The 21501-nt window shown below is 36.4% G+C and overlaps 2 protein-coding genes and 1 non-coding gene across 4 annotated transcripts; 2 read left to right on the top strand and 1 right to left on the bottom strand.

Annotated features, from left to right (window-relative positions):
* Window positions 1-1922: 1922 nt before the first annotated feature.
* Window positions 1923-1995, top strand: TRNAK-CUU (transfer RNA lysine (anticodon CUU)). Its single transcript has one exon. It is a non-coding gene; the product is annotated as a tRNA-Lys (tRNA).
* A 228-nt stretch (window positions 1996-2223) lies between these two features.
* LOC147486014 (uncharacterized) lies at window positions 2224-4062 on the bottom strand. 2 transcript variants are annotated; one of them, XM_086571446.1, is made up of 3 exons: window positions 3976-4062; window positions 3819-3871; window positions 2224-3056 (listed from the first exon to the last, which is right to left on the bottom strand). In XM_086571446.1, the coding sequence occupies exons 2-3, from the start codon at window positions 3849-3851 to the stop codon at window positions 2352-2354; spliced, it is 738 nt and encodes a 245-aa protein (XP_086427572.1). In that variant the 5' UTR covers window positions 3852-3871; window positions 3976-4062; the 3' UTR covers window positions 2224-2351. The 2 variants fall into 2 exon arrangements, with proteins under 2 accessions (XP_086427572.1, XP_086427571.1); XM_086571445.1 differs by lacking the exon at window positions 3976-4062 and having other exon boundaries at window positions 3819-3969.
* Window positions 4063-8857: 4795 nt separating this feature from the next.
* On the top strand, window positions 8858-21006 carry LOC147486013 (uncharacterized). The gene is given in 6 exon segments (XM_086573629.1): window positions 8858-9693; window positions 9872-10398; window positions 19255-19780; window positions 19867-19883; window positions 19886-20144; window positions 20406-21006. Coding segments are annotated over 6 exon segments (2766 nt in total).
* Window positions 21007-21501: the final 495 nt, after the last annotated feature.

Raw genomic sequence — 21501 nt, 5'->3', positions numbered from 1 at the left:
GGAAAATAGGCCAATTCTATCTGTACCCTAGTTGCTTTCCCGACGAAAGATGTATTTTTCCCTTGTGATTGTTGTTTTTGCTTCATCCAGAGTATTTTTTCCTGGCACTAAGTAGGACGGACAATGTCCCAGCTCGCAACTGGTACTGTTACTAAAAATTGTATTTCCAGTCTCTGCCTTCCATCGTCTCATCTTGGACTAATAGATGTCATTACATTTAGGCCATGAACTTTATTTGTAAAAGAGTAACGAATTTCATCATATGATAATGAGTGTTTTCAAACTAACCCACTTTTAGGTTGCTTGAATTCTATTCAATATTAAACGTAATACTAGATTTTTATGAAGGTGGATTCTCGCTCACAAGTGTATGAACTCTACACCAGTAATAAACATTTTCATGGACTAAATTGTTTACAAGTATATATATGTTTCAATCTGAAAACTTGGTGCACTTGAGGGAAGAAATGAAAGAAGGATATGTTTGATCGAGTTATATACTTATATGCTTCTGGACTGAACCAACGACATAATTTCCTTTTCCCTTCCCTGTTTTTTCGCGTTTTTCAAATTTTCAAAAGAGGCGCTAAACATATTTGAAACTGGTTTAAGTGTTATATTATAATTCTAAAAACAAGACAGGGGATGTAGCTCGAACAAAATGGTTTAGCTTGTCTGCCGAATATCGCAGTTTCTCAGGCACCACTGCGAGTTACGAGGATCGACTCCTCGCGTCCCCATAAAATGTGTTTTGCCCTCTTAAGCCATTCAAATCTGTCGTCATTGGCTCATTGCTATTAGTATCAAAATATAAGACATCAGCAGAACCTTGAAAATTATTCCTTCACCAAGACAACCACCCATCATGGACCCTAGAGCAACAGAACCACTAGATTAACCGATTACAGGGTAAGGGGAACTATGCAAATTGGAGCTAAAAAAGTGTCACCACTGTTACTGTTTAATGTTTATATTCTTGCTAGGAACGATCCTGTACCAATGAACACCGTCGTTCATAGAATAACTGATAAACAATTTCTTCGCATGTTCTTTTTGTTTTTTTTTTTTTTTTTTTTTCGCAAACCTGTTTTAAATGAGATCAGTAACTTTTTGATGCTGGCGGGGTTTGAGCCCAGACCTCTAGTATCATCACCCAAAAGTTTTACCGACTTTGCTAGTCGGCACCTACTTCTCCTGTCTTTATCATCCTCTATCTTTCTCTTCTTCACTCTGTAGGACAGGGTATCGGCACACCGTTTCAATTTAGGACTACTTAATTTGAAGACGCTGTTTTCTCTTGCTTGTCGCAGGACTACTGAACTACATGGCCAACAGATATACCCGGAATCCTCGTACTTAAACCGAACTGTTGAGCTCTACACACTACATGCCTCTAAAAGCCGGAACACGCTTTCTGAGATTGTTTACAAGTATATATATGTGTTCCAATATAATCTGAAAACTTGGCGAACAAATGAGATGAACGGATGAAGAAATGAGAGAAGTAGATGTTTGCTGGAGTTATATGCTTCTGGACTCAACCAACAGCATTATCTTATTCTCATTTCGAGGTCTAGCACTCTAGCTATGGAGCTAAACATATTTCAAGCAAAGACAACTGGTATATTTTATATATTTGAAGTCTACCTTATTTATACTTAAATTGTCGAATTAAGAACGGGGATGTAGCTCAAACAAAACCAAAATTCTATAGCAACCGAATCTTTTGAACCGAATTTGTGAACACACTGATATGGCACTCATCAGGTAGGGGGTGCGTGTGTATTGGTCAAAGAAGTACTGAAAATCAAGGTCTCTCTAACAAAATGGTTTAGCTTTATGCTGATTATCGCAGTGTCCTAGGCACCGTCACTCTAGACCACTCTAATTAGTTACTATATAATGACGTGTAGAAGGCTAAAGCCCGTCTAGCTCAGTTGGTAGAGCGCAAGGCTCTTAACCTTGTGGTCGTGGGTTCGAGCCCCACGGTGGGCGCACTGAAATTCGAGACATTTTTTGATTGCAGAGAAAAGAAAGAAAATGGAAAAAACTTACTAGCACTCTACGCTCATACTATTTACATGAGCCCCACGGTGGGCGCACTGAAATTCGAGACATTTTTTTCGTTCAAATTCTCTTCTGCAAGACTGCAACTATTCCAGCGTAGTTACACAAGTCGGAATTAGAAAACCACTATACACTACATAATGTGCCATAGAGAACAACCAGGTTAACTTAGTCTTTGATTGCAGAGAAAAGAAAGAAAATGCAAAAAACTTACTAGCACTCTACGCTCATACTATTTACATCAGATAGGGAGAAATATTTCAAGCAGTCATGTTTCATGACTTTCATCTCATAAACCATCCTTCAGCAAACAGTTCTAGAATCGGGTCTTGTTTAACTGCTTCCTTTTCTTTTGCACCTTCCAGCTTAGCGACGTCATCCAGGGGCGAAGCCTTTACAACTGAATTGGGCTTGATGGGTTCATTCTCATTCTCAACATGGACGAGTTCACCAGGTGTTTGGACCTTCTCACTTGATGCTATAGAGACATGGATAGGATCATTCTCATCCTCAATAACGGCGAGGTCACTGCAGTCTAAGTCGTTGGAGTCTTCATTTACTTTGCCTAGCTCGAACTCTTTGGTATCCATCATTGTGAAGAATAAGTGGTTAATAATAGGGTCGACCAACTGAATTACATATGGAAACTGGTCGATTGCATTCTCAAATTTCACCAGTAGAGTTTTTGCTACTTGAACGAGTGCATCGATCTTGTCAAACACATAGGCTGAGGACGGGAATATTGTCTCGATCAGGTTTTCAATGGCAAGGATTTGGTCATCTGTGTATGAAAGCATTGCAAGCCACTGGTATTGCATGGTGCTGACAATTGGGCTTGAAAGTTTAGTTACTCTTTGTGTTATATAACCTATTGGGCCTTGGACACTCTCAGCTTTGGCGGATGCTCTGTGTGCTATATTAAGCATGGCAACTCCACAAGTGTACAGTGGTTTAGGCCTGGAGTTCCTTGTGATGCTTGATGAAGGGTCCTAAAAGAGATGATATATATCAGCGTTCAGCCGGAGTACAGGAAAAAGCAGTCACACAGTGACGATCATTAAAACAAAAATATATATTACAAAAAGAAAAATTGTGGCTAATTAGATTTTTCTAGCTTCGCCAAAATATGTTCACCTTCACTTTGAGTGTTTGGACTGTAGTAGGTTTTTTGGTAAGGTCAAACAAATGAGTGTTTCTATTCTGAGAATGATCTCCATGGTAGTAGGGAGATAAACAATCACCACAAATTAGATTCTAAACCTTCTCAGGCGGTCAGGCCCACATTTGGACTTCTAGTAGAATATTGTAGCAATTTTGTTAGGCATGTAAAATCCAAAATTAGTAGGAGGAGTGGATGACTGCATGCATTGATGCCCATGTGTGAGAAAGAAGACAAATGCCATCGTTGCCGTCAGTACTTGGGTGTGTTTCAGTTTGCCATAATAATCTGACCAACTATGCTTTTATAGTAGATGGACCTAAATTGTAACGGCAGAAGCACAAAAATGTAAACAAGTACTTACAGCAATTTAGCCAAAAAAAAATGTACTTAAAGCAGTATTAGTCATCATCAATTAATTGTTCAACAATGTGGCATTTTTGCATTCTCTTAAATGTGATCCTTCCCGGCCTCTTGCTCGGCCACTAGCTAAGAATATTTTCGGCAATGCAGCAAAACTAGCTCTAGAAACCAGAATTGCATGGGTACAAAGCCTTGCTAATTATCTGAATACACATATATAAGGACATACCTCGTGTTGAATAGATGTTCCTTCAAGCTCCATTGATTCAAGAGCAACTTCACCTGTCAAATATGGAAACCATTAAAAATAAAAAGATAGCATTAAAGAACAACCATTTTAGAATAAACTAATTCAATTGAAAAACGTAGGAATTTTTGTATAAAACCTTAAGAAAAAAAAGAAAGGATTTAAGATGGTGGCATAAGAAGCTCAAAAGGAGCAATAGAGGGTGGAAATTATCTTTGACAGTTTCACTCTAAGTATAGACAGACCTTTTTTATTCCCATCGGCCCATGGTTATCTTTAGTTAGTCATTTTTTGTTTGCTTCCTACGTAATGACACATGTGAAAATGTTGCAGGCTTGCAGCATTAGAGCATCTTCACAACCCACTTCATTCCAAGTGGAAAATTATATCACATCCTCTTCAAAAATTGGGAAAAGTGACTGGGCAGGTCAGGCCGTCAGGCCCAAAAAGCTATATTGAGATATATATTATAGGCTATCTTTAGATATATATTATAGTTGTACCATCTTGGCTCTATTTTTTGAGTATTCACATAGTCTCTAATATTTGTTAAATTTTTTGACTAATTACGAAAAAGTAAAAGACTAATATAGAAAAATCAGATAATTTGAGCACTCACATAGACTTCAGTTTTTTCTAAACTCTATTACTAATTACAAAAAAAATATAATATAAAGAAGGAAACAATCCCATCTAGAGTTTCACATATTCTCCAATTTTTCCTAAAACGATATAGCTAATTACAAAAAAAAAAAATAGGAGACAAAAAAACTAAATTGCTAAAAACAATAGCTTCCACCTTAAAACTCTTACGCCACAAAGAATAGTTTTCACACTAATCTTAGGTGAAGTTTAACATAACAAAGTTTCTTTCTAGAAAAAGACAATGAAATATCGAAGGAAAAAATGAAATGAGTTGCCTGAACATTTACTTTCTACATTTGTTAACCTCACATGTGACTGAGACAAAAAAGGAAAAATAAAAGTCAACTAATCATAAAATAAGTAACAGTGTACACTAAAAACTAAGTGTACACCCAATACTATATGAAACTAAACTCAACGAACAATTAATGGGAAACCGAAAACTGGATGCAAATGCATCGAACTAACCTCAAATAATATTTAATGAAAAATCGAAAACTTGATACAAATGAAAACACTAACTAATCTTAAAAAGTAATTAATGGGAAATTGGACTATGGATACAACTGCATTAAACTAACCTTAAAGAATAATTAATGAGAAATCAAAACTTGGATGCAAATACATCGAATTAACATAAAAAAATAATTGTCGGGAAATCGAAAACTGGTTGGAAATGCATTGAACTAACCCTCAATGATTAAATTAATGAGAAATCGGAAACTGGATACAACTGCATTGAACTAACACACTACTAAAAAAAAGGGTTTTTATCTCGGTTATAAAATTAGCCTTATCTCGGTTCTGCTGATAAGAGAGATAATATGTCCTGTAATTTAGGTACTAACTCTGAGTATAAATCTGTTATCTCGCTTCTTACTTAACCGAGATAAAATATATGGATTTTACCACTGGTGGATAGGAACTGATATAATAGGAAATTTCATTTATCTCACCATTGTGGAACAGATATAATAGGAAATTTCATTTATCTCACCATTCTAAAACTGATATAATAGGAAATTTAATTTATCTCACATTGAACTGATATAATTGATATTAAACCAAATATCTCGGCACTCAAATGATATAATAGCTATTATACCAAATATCTCGGCACTAAAATGATATAATAGCTATTATACCAAATATCTCGGAATAAATTAAAGAAAACAGAAATTCCAACAAAAATAGAAGTCCAACAAAAATTGAACTCCCACTCTACAGTACTCTCTAGCTCAGGAATATCACGAACTCACGATAATGGCAACTGCCATTCTAATCCCAAGTATCTCGCTCTCTGCTATCTCTTCGTGTATTTTTAATCCCAACTATCTCGCTAACTATCTTGCTCTCCACTATATATCTATTCGTGTATTTTTAATCCCAGCTATCTCGCTCTCCACTATCCGTGTATTTTGCCCTCTTCACCTCTCACACCAACGACTCAGAAACAAGTTCCACTACCCATTTCAACTCCACAGCAGTTCAACAACTCTTCTGGGTTTTCAGGTACTAAAATGATCTTAGATTAAGCTAGGAGATTATATAGTGTTCAAAACTAGTCAGATTTTTGAAAATTCATGTATAAATAAGTTAGTGCCTAACCTTTATAAACTGATTTGCAGTTTTTCCATCAGCTATTCATTCCTTGTTAAAACAAATTGGATCTGAGGAGGTTTTGGTCATCCTGCCTCAACTAGATTTGCTTTTGAGCAGGTATTACTCTTATCTTTTTTCAGATAAGGCCTTCTTGTACATAGCGAGCTTTTTTCTTGTATCTATGACTATATCAAGCTAGTGCTATTATTTAAGGTAACGTGATTGCACACAAATAGCTGATAAGAGTATGAGACCAAACAGATTCTTCCAATTAACCAGAATTGAACTTATTCCACCGGCTGGATTGTCTTCATTATTTAAAATAAGAATCATTCATTATATTTCGGTTAAATTCATTGCCTTTTCCTTGGTATTTGAACTCATGAGTTTCGTAACACCCACCGGAGTTAAGAATAGATCCAGGCCTGTAGTATTAGAACAAATAGCGTTATCGATAAGCTTGTTAACGAGTTGCCCTCCATAAGACGAAACGAACTTTGTGTCTAATAACATGATTAACAGAAACATTGGCTGCTAGTGGAAGCAATGAGGCATTGATGTACAAATGGTCGGTCACCTGATAATTTAGATTTCTGGCCACCCAAATTTAAGTCAAATACAACTTTTAAATGTCGAAAGCTACCTTTTGCACAACCCCCTAGTATTCTTATGTGGTCTTGGTAAACTACATTTTGCTTGGTAATTCATAGCTTTGCAATCTATGTTACTTTATTGCAATCTGTTAAAATTGCACCCCTCATAAGTTTAGCTTTCAGGGTAGACTTCTGCCCTTGCAACTTGGTTTTATGTAAGTTGAGAATGCAAGGTTTTCGTCATGAAATTTTGTATTTGGGTAGTAGAACCATTTGATATGCTTTCTCAATTGTAAATAGGTTCACTTTTGTTTTTTCAGCTTGTTTATTGCCATTGTTATATCCTGAGTAGTGAATTAGCGGCTAAACATTTTATTTATTTATTTGTAGATCTTTTATCACTTCCCAGTCCTTGTTAGAATCGAATTGGACAAGAGAAGGTCCTGATTGCTTTGCTCCAACTTGGGTTGCTTTTAGAGTTGGTACACTTCTATCTTCTTTATCTGATTAAGTTTAATCTTTTTGGGTTAACCTTTGTTCATGTGTATATGACTTTATCAATTTTGTTTTGTGTACATGAGTGTGAGGAAACATGTTTTCTGTTATGCACCTTTGTTTTTGGATAGTACAACCATTTTTTTATTGGTCAATAGTCCATACATTTATAGTTTTAGTTGTTACTCGCTTAAAATGTTACACTATTGAATTCAAGTATTGTTACTTTAGGACCTGTTTGGTAGTATGGATGGCCCAACATGTACAATGTACAAGACCCTTGATAGTATATCTTGTTGTTTGGTCCATTTATTATGTGAGTATGGGCCACAACTTAGTGATTAACCAGCACACATAAAGGCCCGAAACCGGGTTAACGAAATCCATTGGGAAAGCTAAGATACGGTTATACAAACCTTATGAAACCACAGGAAATCGATTTAAAAAGGGTAAGTTAGAAAAGGAGGAAAATACTGTTCTTCTTCTTCTCTAGTGAATTTTACTCTACCAAAATTTTTAAAGTATTGATCACAATATTTCTATCTCACCACCCACCCATCTATCTAAAAACCCATCTCTCACCTTACTCCCACTTTTCACAACATTTTTTAGTTAAGAAGTTTTGAAAATGAGTTGTTTAGAATTTGGGGTTTTTGAGCCCATGTATTAGTTTGCTTATCTGATTTCGATTAATTGGAGGATGATTATTCATTTTGAAGCTCTCAATATAAGTACTATTTTCAGTAATAAAGAGTTTTTTTTTTTGGGGGGGGGGATTTAAATTGGGGTTCTACAATACCAATATGCAATTTCAAATGGTGATTTTTTGATAAATTTGTAATACGTGTATTTCTTGATCCTACAGTTATTCAATTCCAGTAGTTTTTTTTTTTTTTTTTTTTTTTTTTTTTTTTTGAAAAATAATTATTTTGTGGATTGTTAAGAAGTCATAGTGAAAATTATACCAAACACCTTCCACACTATTTTTGATTTTCTAATACAATCTACACACTTGTTTATACATCTACTGTGTTGGATCACCTAAATTAGGTTGGCTAATACAAAAATTCCTATTGCCAAACAGAGCCTTACTGTGTATATGCATGAATATCTATTAATTCAGTAAGTTAACTTTGATTCTCATAGCATAGGTTTCACTTTCAATGATGTTGATATATAGTTTTACCTAAGAAAGAGGAAAACCTGTTTTTTTGTACATCTAGTTAAGCTATAAAATGAAGAAGTAACATGGTTACGCATGAATTCTAGTTTGTTCACCTCGTTATTTGTCTGTATGTATTAAATAGCTAGTACCGAGCAACCCCTGACCATATAATACGTAACATTATTAATGTTTTATTAGAAATAAAGACTGGTCATGTAGTGTTCTTGTTAGATTTCATATCTGGCATATTCGTGGGGGATTAAAAAATGCCTTTTGATTACTTTGTTAACTGAACAATACTGTTTACATTCAGATTACACTTTGACACATTCAAAATGGATAAGGGTTGGATGTCCAAGGATAAGTTATCTATTGAATTCCAAGTAGGGGAGGGGTTCAGAATTTTCTATAGTTTGCACGGGGCCATGCTGGTGAGGGAAATCCTATACGATGTCCATGCAAACTATGCGGGAATGTCAAGAAATTGATGGAACTCGACGTTAAAAATCATTTGTATTTCAATGGCATGTGCCAAAGTTATACTACATGGACATGGCATGGGGAAAGAACAACAAGTGCAGCTCCCTCGTATATGGATACAGATAAGCCTTCCCATCATCATTTTGAGTGGGAGCTGTAGAGGATCTGTTGAAAACAAACAAAAATTGGTTCAGCCGCCAAGAAGATCGATTATGCGGGTAACCCCCGAAATGATTAAGAAGTTGCTTGAAGATGCTGAGGAACCTTTGTATAGAGGATGTTCAAAGTATACGAAGTTATCTGCCACTGTTAACTTGTTCAATCTGAAAGCGAAGAGTGGGTGGTCCGACAAAAGCTTCACAAAGATGTTACAAATGATGAGAGACATGCAACCAAGCGAAGAGAATATACTGCCCAAAAATATGCGTGAGGTTAAAAAGACATTGGCAGTGTATGGAATGAAATATGAGAAGATAGATGCGTGTCCCAATGATTGCATACTATATCGGAAGGGGTTTAGTGGCAGAAAGACATGCCATGTACCTACATGTGGACTTTCAAGATATAAGTTGAAGGATAATATGATTGAGCAAAGTAATGGTTCGCCTGCAAAAGTTTTGTGGTATTTTCCACCGATCCCTAGATTCGAAAAGATGTTCCAATCAGCAGAGACAGCGAAAAATTTAACATGGCATGCCAATGAGAGAGAAGTTGATGGGCAACTACGTCACCCAGCAAACTCACCCGCATGGAAGCTAGTGGATGATAAGTGGCCAGAGTTTGGAGCAGAACCAAGAAACCTTCGCTTAGCACTTTCGGCAGATGGAATCAACCCACATAGCTCTCTTAGTAGTAAATATAGTTGTTGGCCTGTTGTGTTAGTCACTTATAATCTTCCTCCGTGGTTGTGCATGAAAAGGAAGTTTATGATGTTGACAATGTTGATTTCGGTCCACATCAACCGGAAATGACATTGACATATACTTAGCACCTTTGATCGAGGACTTGAAAAAATTGTGGAAGAAAGGGGTTAAGATTTATGATGCTTTCCAAAGACAAAAATTTACACTAAAGGCTATTCTCTTATGGACAATTAACGATTTTCCTGCATTTAGTAATTTGTCCGGTGCTTGTGTTAAAGGCTATTACGCTTGTCCGATATGTGGTGAACACACAGATTCTTGCAGATTGAAGCATTGCATGAAGAATGTGTACATGGCTCACAGAAGATATCTTCCGGAAGAGCATCCGTATCGAAAGCAAAAAAAGGCGTTTAATGGTAAATGTGAGTTTCGATCCGCACCAACACCACTCACCGGTGTGCGTATACGGAAGAAGGTTAAAACACTTGTAACTTTTTGGGGCAAAAGTGACGAGTCAAAAAGGTTAAGAGCAAATATTGTTCATGATGATGTTACACGTTGTTGGAGGAAGAGGTCGATTTTTTTCAGGCTTGTGTATTGGAGACATTTACTTCTCCGACACAACTTGGATGGCATGCATATTGAGAAAAATGTTTGTGATAGCATTATTGGGACCTTGCTTAACATTAAGGGGAAAACGAAGGACGGGTTTGATAAACGTAAAAATAGATAGTCTACCTACGAAATGAACGATGAACTCAAAACGTAAGTAAACTACAACTAATCTATGCTGCCTATATTTATCAAAGATTTCTACTCTCAATTCTATCGAAATAGAGTGGAGTAACAAATTCGTTCCACTCCTAGTTCTCTAGCATGGAATGATTTCATAGTTAACTAATCGGTCTTAAGTCTAATGAGAGCTTTACGAAGGGGAATTATACTACGATGCAATATGAAAAGCAATATGTTGAATGTCACTACGAAATATATGGAAATACTAATGTTCTTGAATCTAGATAAAGAATTAGAGGGGAATTGAATCCACCTCGAATCCAACTTAATCACCTAGAATAGACTGTTGTAATCCAATTCTTACATTCTTACGGTAAGAATTACTCGTTCTAATCCCTAATTAACATGGCATTTTTACCAATTATAACTAGCATGTGAGGTCATCCACCCATTCTCATGGCGAAACACGACCTTCTAGAATGGAATAGACTCTACAACGCTTCTAAACTATACAACTAAGTTTTCATCAAGGCTTTATCAACCCCTCTAATGGAGGTTTTAGCCTTGATTCATCAAACCATCATTTCCCATTGAAATTGAATACAACATATTACAAAGATTCTAACTTTATGAAATTTAACTAAACAATAATCGAAATCTAATTAATAACTAAGAATTGAATGATAACAAGAATTGAAATTAGATCTAATAAATTGTAAATGACAAAAATCGAAATTGACAAGAATAACTATTTTATTTATCTAATCAATAAAGAACAATGATTTAAAGTTTTAATCTAAAACAGGGAATGAAATTCTAAAACTGAGATCTAAAACTAATTAATGGAGGCTACTAATCTAATTTCTAATCTAGGTTTAACTATCTACCATTAACAAAGAGCTAAGTTTTTGTTTTTATACTTTCAGATCCAAAAATCGTGCATGGGCTTGGAGCCATGTTTTGGGCCGGAAAATCGGGCCCAAAACCCAATTCTTTCAGTCAAAAAAGGCCTCTTCAGCTGCAGTTGGCTTCAACAGACTTTTCGTCCACTTCTGCTCCTCTGATTGGGTCAAGTCTTGGACAATTGGAAATCTCTTTCCGAGCCGGTCGTTTTGACATAAGGTAGGCCCCATTCTGAGGTCTGAGTCTAAAAATACGACGCCGGAAGTTCTCACGACTTGTGTCTGTTTTACGCCAGCGTCGACTTTTCAGCTTTTGACCGGGCTTTAGAAAGGCTTTATCTTCTTGAATCTTGGCCTTTAATCACGGAACTCCTTAGTAATCGACCTTTGCTCCTTTATCTCGCTAAAGTGGCACATTTCTGCACATAATGGACTTTGAAACCTGAAATGCATAAAAACACGTAATCGGTGTTAACTCTTAATTATTACTCACATAATTGGTCTAATAGTATGATATTCTGGGGTTAAAACTACAGTTTTGGGCTCTTATCAAACCACCCCCAAAACAGCATTTTGCTTGTCCTCAAGCAAAGATGAGAAATTAGAATAAGTGACCAAAAATGGAGTTTAACTAACTCTCGTTCAAGCTTTGAGTCGCGATTGCATTGACCATATGCAACAAGGCCTTTAACCACTAGGAATTCCCTAGTGGACGAGTTATAGCCTCGTGAGAGTTTTCCAGTGAAGGTACTCACAAACTTCATCTATACTACAACGACTAAGAAATACAACTATTGTTTCCTTATTTATGTCTCAATTATCTATACATCTCACTAGCAATGAATACAGAATATTCTTGTCGAAACCTAAGCTAATATATGCATAATAATCAATCATCTAAAATAAACATATATACAATGAGTAATACTATGAAATGTCTAGCATGTTCGTTTCTGAAACTCGGAATAGCGTCCTTAAGTAGGTTCTCACATAAAAGTCAGGACAAAAATCACTCTGATTTTTCCACTCAAGTTTTGCTACTCCAGTGTGCAGTGGGCATACTTTACCTTACAATCTCAATGACACACAAGGAAGCCGAAGTTGATCAAACACATCTGCCACTTACTATCCCACTAACCTATTCCTAATTAAGCTAGAGGTCTTTATTAGGTGTTGCGGGGATTAGGAGATGGTTTAAGAAGGAAGGAAATGGATATTCAAAAGGGAAAAGTCTGAGATAATAGAGTCTTCATATTATGTAATTAGAGAAAACTTTGTTATTTACTTTTGCTTCTACACTTTGTTTCCATCCTTAGCCATATTTTTTTTTTCTTTTTCTTTGGCTTTTGACTCCTTTTATTCTATTTTTTTGGAGTTTTTATTTTATTTCTATTTTTATTTTTCTTTTCTTTGGATGGAAACTTCTTTTCTTTATTTTTTTGAAATAATTAACTAACTTTTGTTTACACAGGTTTTTCTCTTATTTTTTCTTCCTTATTCTATTATCAGACTTATCTAAATTGGGTAGGTTGATTTTTTTTTTTTTTTTTTTTTTTTTTTTTTTTTTTTTTTTTTTTTTTTTTCTATTTTGTAACAGGGTAAAGGATTTGTGGTTTATGAAAGGGCTAATGAAAGGCTCGATTAATTGACTAGCGGAAAATATACTTAGGTCGGAATTTCTAGCTATATCGATCCAAAAAGGGCCTAAATTCTCTCTTAGGACATGGTATAGTGGTCAAGCAAGTGGACGTGTGATTTCTCTATTCGGAATATACTTCTCCCCTTGTGTCATTTCTCAAATGTTTCACTCATATAAGGCTTTAGGCTATATTCTCAGGGATTTGTAGAATAAGTACTCTAGCCTAGATTTGAAACTTATTGCCAAACAATCATAGATACTCATGTAATATATTTATAGATAGATACAAAGATTATTACCTACATATTAACCTAAGTTTCTAAAACTATTCTAATGCAAAAGCTACGTGAGACTTCTAGATTATTAAAACATAGAGAAAGAAACAATACCAATATTCCTAAGTGTATAGCATAAACTTTTTATTTTTATTTTTATTATTTTTAAGACAAAAATCGTAATATACAACCTAATATGTGCTTAACATTTACATCGTGTTTCTATACCACCCCCAAACAATTTGGGAGAAGGGGTTCATGAAACAATTCAATAGCACAATTAAATTATGTAACTAACTAATTTTTATAATTTTTAATATTTTATAAATAAAAAAGTCGTAATTTACATCCTAAAAGTGTCTAATTTTTGCAAATGTTTCTATCCCACCCCAAACAATCGAGCGCTTTGTCCTCAAAGTGTAAAGAGATAAGGAAAGAATTTACCATAGAAAGCGTGGCAAAAATTAGCGATGCACTGTGAATGTAAATATTGTAAAGATGATACGATAATATGAATAACAATTAAACTGGTACGTAGTAACTAACACAAACTCTACTGGAGTAAACATTACAGGCTTAGGGTGGCAACATGATTTGAAATGAATACCAAAATACGCCACCCCCAAACAAAATTGGAAAACTCTTTTTAAGTTTGAAAATTTTGTTTGGCCTAGACTCCAGAACGTTGGTATTGTACGAAAACTTAGGTCTTTTAAAGTCAGATTCCCTAGACTTATCTAAACATATGTATGAATATGCAGTTTATCATATATCAACAACCGAAATAGTTGTGGATCGTTCCATAAATAAATATCGCAGAAAACATATCCAAACACAATCAAGCACCAAGATTTCCCTCTGACGCACCTAGTGGAATGAAAGCTAAGTCGGATAGACCTATAACATAACCGAGCATGCACCTTATGTTTCATCTTTGAACGAGAGGGTGTCCTAGTGAATAAGTGTGGAAAAGTGAATGGTTGTGGAAAATATGGTGGATTGGGATAAGTTTTAGAGGGAAAGCATGGAAAAAATGAGGATGTGGGTTTAGCACAAAACTCATTCATGGTGTAGTTAGGGACCGTCTCAAGTCTGAAAATGAAGGTGTCAAGTGGTTTATCCTTGGGAAGTATTTGTTTACTAGGTGGATTTAAAAAATCATGAAGGACAGGAGAAACTAAAGGATCGAGTGCAAACTCGAGGTTCCTTTGAAAAGGTGGAGGGTGGGGAATATTGGTGATGGAAGGTGAATGATTCTCAGCTAGAGCTCTCAAGTCCATATCATCAGAAATCTTGATATATGCAAGACATTCCTCAATAGGTGGGTCAAAAGGATCACTGGGATAGAGATTGAAAAATTCATCTTCCGTCATAGCATCAAGGGATGAATGGTTGTGGCAAAGGGGGGACTCACGAAGTGGTAAAAAGCGGTGCAAAAGAGTTGCGGGGAATTCTTCTTCGATTTCGGTCTACTACCAGGGGAGTCATTGTTAAAGTCGGAATTTCGAAGGAAAGGAATTTGTTAATCTGTTTCTCCGGAAACATGTTTTGAAGTAATCTTGAGCTAAGCTCGATCATGCTAACCTCTCCATTTGTAGATGAATCGGGATCTGTGTCCTTGTTTTGAAAACATTTACCTCAACAGAAAGATGGCCAAAGGACAAGGACATCGAACCATCGCGGCGGTTTATGAAGCGTTGGCGATGCCAAGAAGGGGCGCCCTAAAATGATAGGTACAGAGAGGATTAGTGACCACGTGTCAAGGATAAAGTAAATTTGGGTAGTAAAAATTTTGGACTTTAACCAAAGACGTTTTCAACCACACCCTTAGGATACTTAATAGACCCGATCGGCTAATTGCAATGTCATTTTAGTAGGTTGCATCTCCTCTAGACCTATTTGTTTATACAAATAAAAGCGGGGAGTAAGTTAACACTAGCCCCCAGGTCTAGTAGCGAGGTTGTCGTGTGAGAATCTCCTAAGGTGCATTGTACAGTAGGACGACCAGGGTCCTTGTACTTAACAATTCCATTATTTTCGGATAAAGTTGGGAACTGTTCAGTTAGAAAGGCGTCTTTAAGTATGTTGGTCTTACGCCTAGTAGTGCACAACTCCTTAAGAAACTTAGCGTGGTTAGGTAGCTTTTTTATAGCTTCGAGAAAAGGAAGGTTTATCGTTAGATTTTTGAAAACGTTCCTAATCTCCTCAAAGTTAGTATCCCCACGGGTTAGCATGGCTAATTTATGAGGGCGGTGGTTTCACTCTATATTTAGCGTATGGCTCGACTTGATGTGTAACCTTGGCTTTACGTTTCTTAGGTTGTGGTTTAACCGGTACCTCTACGGTGGTAGGTTCTTCGGGTTTCTATTTCGTATCTAGTTCGATATCCGGTGTAGAATCTTGATGGGGTAACTATAGGCATAGTTACTTTGTTATCAACCACTCTTCCGGAACGGAGAGTGGTGATGGCATTTAGCTGACCTACGGATGTAGTTTCCGTACTAGTATTACCGTTTACCTCAAAGGCTGTGTTTGCTATTCTAGGGTTGGGTATCGCGTGGCCTGGAAACACGCCTTTTGGTTGGGCTTTCTCTTGGGATAACTGTTGGTTTAAATTATTAACGGATTGTAGAATGTGTTGGTTAGATTGAGCCATGGTTTGGAAAAGTTGTTGGCTCACTTGTATGAAGGTGTCAAGACGATCCGGTTGTGTGGGTGTAGTAGTCACGGGTGGTGTGACTGGAACTATCTCGCGTTGATTATTTATGGGCGGATTGTGATAGTTATTATTTACCGGAATGATACCTCTATTAGCATTATAATTATTATAACTACATTGACCTTGTGCTTGACTTTGTCGAGGTTGCGCTTGGTTGTTATAATTATTATAATTACCCTGATCCTGTCCTTGTTGTGGTGGAGCTTGGTTATAAGCGTCGTTGGCCTAACATATTGATTATTGTACCACTGTAGGTGTGACTTGTTGGTTATTTCTCCAACGAAGTTGGGATTTTGTCTCAAAGGCGTTAGGTTCACTATTAATGGAACAAGAATGTTCATAGGTTATAGGGCCGATGGGAGTCGGGATCTTCGGGACTCAACGAAACTACATGGATTTGAATTTACATTCATGACGGGGATAGGCTTTTGTTGTACAGAAATGGCCTCTACCTTTTTTAGTGAGGGATTCAATTAGAGTTTTAAGCTCGGGATCTGATTTAACCTCAAACATCTTGGTAGCCTTAAGCTGTTGAAGAAGAACTAGCGGAGGCGGGAGTAATCGTCACTACCCCCATTATTATTACGCTTAGTCCGATCTTCCAAAATTTATATGCCTCACGAGGCTCCTTTAGTTAGGAAACTACCCCATTCATTATGTCTAGGACTTCTTTATGGTGGTGTAGAAGTCCTTTGAAAAAGGCCACGAACTAACGTGTCTTTTGCTAGGTGATGGTGTGGACACTCTATAAGGAGATCGGTGAAGCGATTCCAAGCCTCGGAAAATGATTCATGAGGATTCTCCGAGAAAGAAGTGAATCTTGGAAAGCATTTCATCCATCTTTAGGGGTGGGTAAAAATATTCCATAAACAAATTTGAACAAGTTTGGCCCACGAGTCCACAGAATTAAGCCTTTGGGCAATTAACCAAGACGCCTTTATCAGCTAAGATGAAAGGGAATACCCTCAATTTAATTTGTTCGCACCAACCGTAGGATGGTGGAATTTTGTAAGGACTTGTTCAATCCTACGCATGTGCTGATAAGGTTTTTCATGGTTTAAACCATGAAAAACGGGTAACAAATTAAATATATTTGGGGGGATGCGGAAATCCCCCACTGGGTCTCCTAGAACGATGCAAGATTTAGGGCTATCGCTCAAGGCTTTATAAAAGTCAGAGAGAGGAGTCTCTCTTTCTTTAGCCATAATATTTGGTGGTGTGTGTGAAATAGTAGCTAGAGGTGTAGTGGGTGGGAAACTAGATAGACTTGTTTGTTGACGTTGCCGTGTAATTACGTTAGTTGTTTTTCTTCGACCAGACCTTAATCTCATGCAAGACTAAGTCGAACTTAACTAAACATGCAACACTCCAAACAATTCTGATATACTAGTAGAAACCTCTAACTGGAGATGCGAGGTGTGGAAGAAAGGAATACCTGATTGCGTCCTTGCTTCGCTTATGAATAGCGTCTTGTTTCTGGCGTGTTAGAGTGTATATAACAAGTTAAAACACCGAAAAACTTGAAAAATCGAAATTCAAAACAAACCTGTGGAAATCCGGCAAATTTCAGCTTTAGTGGCTGGTGCGCTTGCTTTGAATGCGGTCGGCTCGTGTTCAATAACTTAGCTGGTCGCTTTCTCTCGGGCGGTCGGTATGGGCGGTATGCGGTCTCCGTGTAATTTTCGAGAACTTTTCAATGCTGAAAATGAACAACCCGCAGTATGAATCAAACAAGGGTGGGTGGGTGAAATGGGACTTAAAAATGACTAATTATACTATGAAAACAATGCTAAAGTGAAACTAAGATGGCAGCGGCGCCATTTGATAAACGTAAAAATAGATAGTCTACCTACGAAAAAAACGATGAACTCAAAACGTAAGTAAACTACAACTAATCTATGCTGCCTATATTTATCAAAGATTTCTACTCTCAATTCTATCGAAATAGAGTGGAGTAACAAATTCGTTCCACTCCTAGTTCTCTAGCATGGAATGATTTCATAGTTAACTAATCGGTCTTAAGTCTAATGAGAGCTTTACGAAGGGGAATTATACTACGATGCAATATGAAAAGCAATATGTTGAATGTCACTACGAAATATATGGAAATACTAATGTTCTTGAATCTAGATAAAGAATTAGAGGGGAATTGAATCCACCTCGAATCCAACTTAATCACCTAGAATAGACTGTTGTAATTCAATTCTTATGTTCTTACGGTAAGAATTGCTCGTTCTAATCCCTAATTAACATGACATTTCTACCAATGATAACTAGCATGTGAGGTCGTCCACCCATTCTCATGGCGAAACACGACCTTCTAGAATGGAATAGACTCTACAACGTTTTTACACTATACAACTAAGTTTTCATCAAGGCTTCATCAACCCCTCTAATGGAGGTTTTAGCCTTGATTCATCAAACCATCATTTCCCATTGAAATTGAATACAACATATTACAAAGATTCTAACTTTATGAAATTTAACTAAACAATAATCGAAATCTAATTAATAACTAAGAATTGAATGATAACAAGAATTGAAATTAGATCTAATAAATTGTAAATAACAAAAATCGAAATTGACAAGAATAACTATTTTATTTATCTAATCAATAAAGAACAATGATTTAAAGTTTTAATCTAAAACAGGGAATGAAATTCTAAAACTGAGATCTAAAACTAATTAATGGAGGCTACTAATCTAATTTCTAATCTAGGTCTAACTATCTACCATTAACAAAGAGCTAAGCTTTTGTTTTTATACTTTCAGATCCAAAAATCGTGCATGGGCTTGGAGCCATGTTTTGGGCCGGAAAATCGGGCCCAAAACCCAATTCTTTCAGTCCAAAAAGGCCTCTTCAGCTGCAGTTGGCTTCAATAGAATTTTTGTCCACTTTTGCTCCTCTGATTGGATCAAGGCTTGAACCATTGGAAAGCTCTTTCCGAGCCGGTCGTTTTGACATAAGGTAGGCCCCATTCCAAGGTCTGAGTCTAAAGATACGACCTTCGGAAGTTTCTCACGACTTGTGTCTTTGTTTACGCCAAGCGTCGACTTTTCAGCTTTTGACCGGGCTTTAGAAAGGCTTTATCTTTTTGAATCTTGGCCTTTAATCACGGAAGTCCTTAGTAACCGACCTTTGCTCCTTTATCTCGCTAAAGTGGCACATTTCTGCACATAATGGACTTTGAAACCCGAAATGCATAAAACACGTAATCAGTGTTAACTCTTAATTATTACTCACATAATTGGTCTAATAGTATGACTGTTACAGGGTTAAAACTACAGTTTTGGGCTCTTATCAGGGGTTGCTTCTCGTCGTGATCTTAAGGAGATGGGTTTGAGAAAGGAATTGGCACCAGAAAGAAAAGGATTGAGAACATACGCCACCGAATTTTGTTACACATTATCCAAAGCAGAGAAATTACGAGTTTGCAAAACCTTGCATGAGCTAAAAGTTCCTGAAGGTTACTCATCTAATTTCAGGCCACTTGTTTCAAAGGAAGATTTAAAATTAGGTGGTTTGAAATCCCACGATTGTCATGTGCTGATGCAACAATTGCTTCCGGTGGCAATAAGATCTGTGTTGCCAAAGCATGTGAGATATGTAATTATTAGATTCTGCTTCTTCTTCAATGCCATTTGTGTGAAAGTAGTCGATTTGCAGAAATTACGTGAAACTCAGAAAGAATTGGTAATCACATTATGTCTTCTGGAGAAGTACTTTCCACCATCTTTCTTCGACATTATAGTTCATTTAACCGTACATCTTGTGAGAGAAGTCCAACTTTGTGGTCCAGTTTTCTTTCGATGGATGTACCCATTTGAGAGGTAAGTTTGCCGAATATCATTTATAGTTCAAATTATACCAAGTTAATATAGGAAATTCCATCAATATTCCTTTTCTTTTTGTTAAGGTACATGAAGGTTTTAAAGACTATGCAAGAAATCGTAATCGTCCAGAAGGTTGCATTGCTGAATGTTATATTGTAGAAGAAGCAGTTGAGTTTTGTAGTGAGTTTTTATCTGATTTGGGTGCTGTTGGTACTCCACATGTTGAAAGCAACATAGCCAAGGAGATTGTTTCTGGAAAGCCTCCATCAGGTGGTGATTTGGTAGTTGTCGACCGGAAGTCCTTAGAGGAAGCACATGGTTATGTGTTGCACAATACAAATGTTGTTGAACCTTATATCGAGTAATGACATTTCAAATACATTTGAGGAGTTCAATTTTTTTTCTAATTTTTCTGTCATATCTAACCAGAGTTGGAGTTCATAATTTGTAGGGAGCATATGAACTACTTAAGGCAAAACATCATCCCTTAATCAAAAAGCCAAAAGTGGTTACATGATGCACATATTAGCACTTTTAGTGATTGGTTAAGAAAAAGGGTGAGTTACTAAACAACTTGAATTTTTTATTTACTACTCTAATAAGCGTAACTAATTTTATAAAGAACACAGGTTTCAGATGAAAGGAGCATCCCTGGTAACAATGTCTCGAAAACCTTACGTTGGATAGCTCAAGGTCCTCATATACATGTATTGAAATATCACAATTATGTGATTAATGGTTGTCGTTTCTCCACAAAGGATCATGATGCGTCACGAGTCAATCAGAATAGTGGAGTGAGTTTAGTTGCCAGTGGAATGCAGATAACAAGTGCAAGAGATAAAAATCCACTCTTTTTAGAAAGTTGCTACTATGGTGTTATTACCGAAATATGGTTGCTTGATTACACTAAGTTCAAACTCCCAGTATTCAAGTGTGATTGGGTTGAGAATCAAAATGGCATCAAGGTAGATGACTTGGGTTTTATACTGGTTGATCTTGGTAGAATTGGGTACAAATCTGATTCTTTCGTCTTTGCCTCTCAAGTGAAGCAAGTTTTCTATGTACTGGATCCGATCGATCCTAAATGGTCAGTTGCCCTAGCAACTCCTCAGAGATATTATGATCATGATAATGAGAATGAAGATGATGACTTCATTGATGATGGTATTGGAGACAACATTAGAACGAAGTATTTCGGATATGGAATCTCTGGATGTGAATGACGATGAACAATCAATGTATGGACGTGAAGATTGTGAGGGGATCTGGATTGCTCACAATCCTTCAAAGAAAAGAAAAGCCCATAAATGAAACATTTCAGCTCTATTTATTTGATTATTGTATCTTTTATTTTCTTTTTCTTTTCTGTTAGTTCTAATAGTGTAGCTTGAATTTTCGTATTTAGGAGAATCTTGAGATGATCCGAATAAAACTAATAAAGCTTTCAGGCCTTTGTTTATATTCAATTGTCTTGTTTATCTTGTTATTTTCATGTCATTACTTGGTCATAATTCTGAAGCAGGTTTTTTATTTTTAATTTTGCACTTCTCTGCCTTTGTTTTTTTTTTTTGGTAAAGATAGTCTCTGCCTTTGCTGTTGGAAATGCTTATGGGATGCATTAGTTTCCTATATTTTTGTTTAGATTGTTGATTCACTGTCCATTTTCTTCCGAAATTAGAAAATTGACCGTTAATCTGTCATACCCTAAAATTTCTACA

Source organism: Coptis chinensis, chromosome 7 (genome assembly GCF_015680905.1).
Source record: "Coptis chinensis isolate HL-2020 chromosome 7, ASM1568090v1, whole genome shotgun sequence".
In the NCBI taxonomy this organism is placed as follows: domain Eukaryota; kingdom Viridiplantae; phylum Streptophyta; class Magnoliopsida; order Ranunculales; family Ranunculaceae; genus Coptis; species Coptis chinensis.
Note: the sequence above shows the minus strand (reverse complement) of the source record. Positions and strands in the feature narration are given on the sequence as shown.

Bases quoted from the DNA above. Each gene is read 5' to 3' on its own strand.
- LOC147486014 (XM_086571446.1), bottom strand. From the start codon at position 3,851: ATGGAGCTTGAAGGAACATCTATTCAACACGAG. The intron at 3,057-3,818 runs GTATGTCCTTAT...CATCTCTTTTAG, and splicing joins GAACATCTATTCAACACGAG to GACCCTTCATCAAGCATCAC.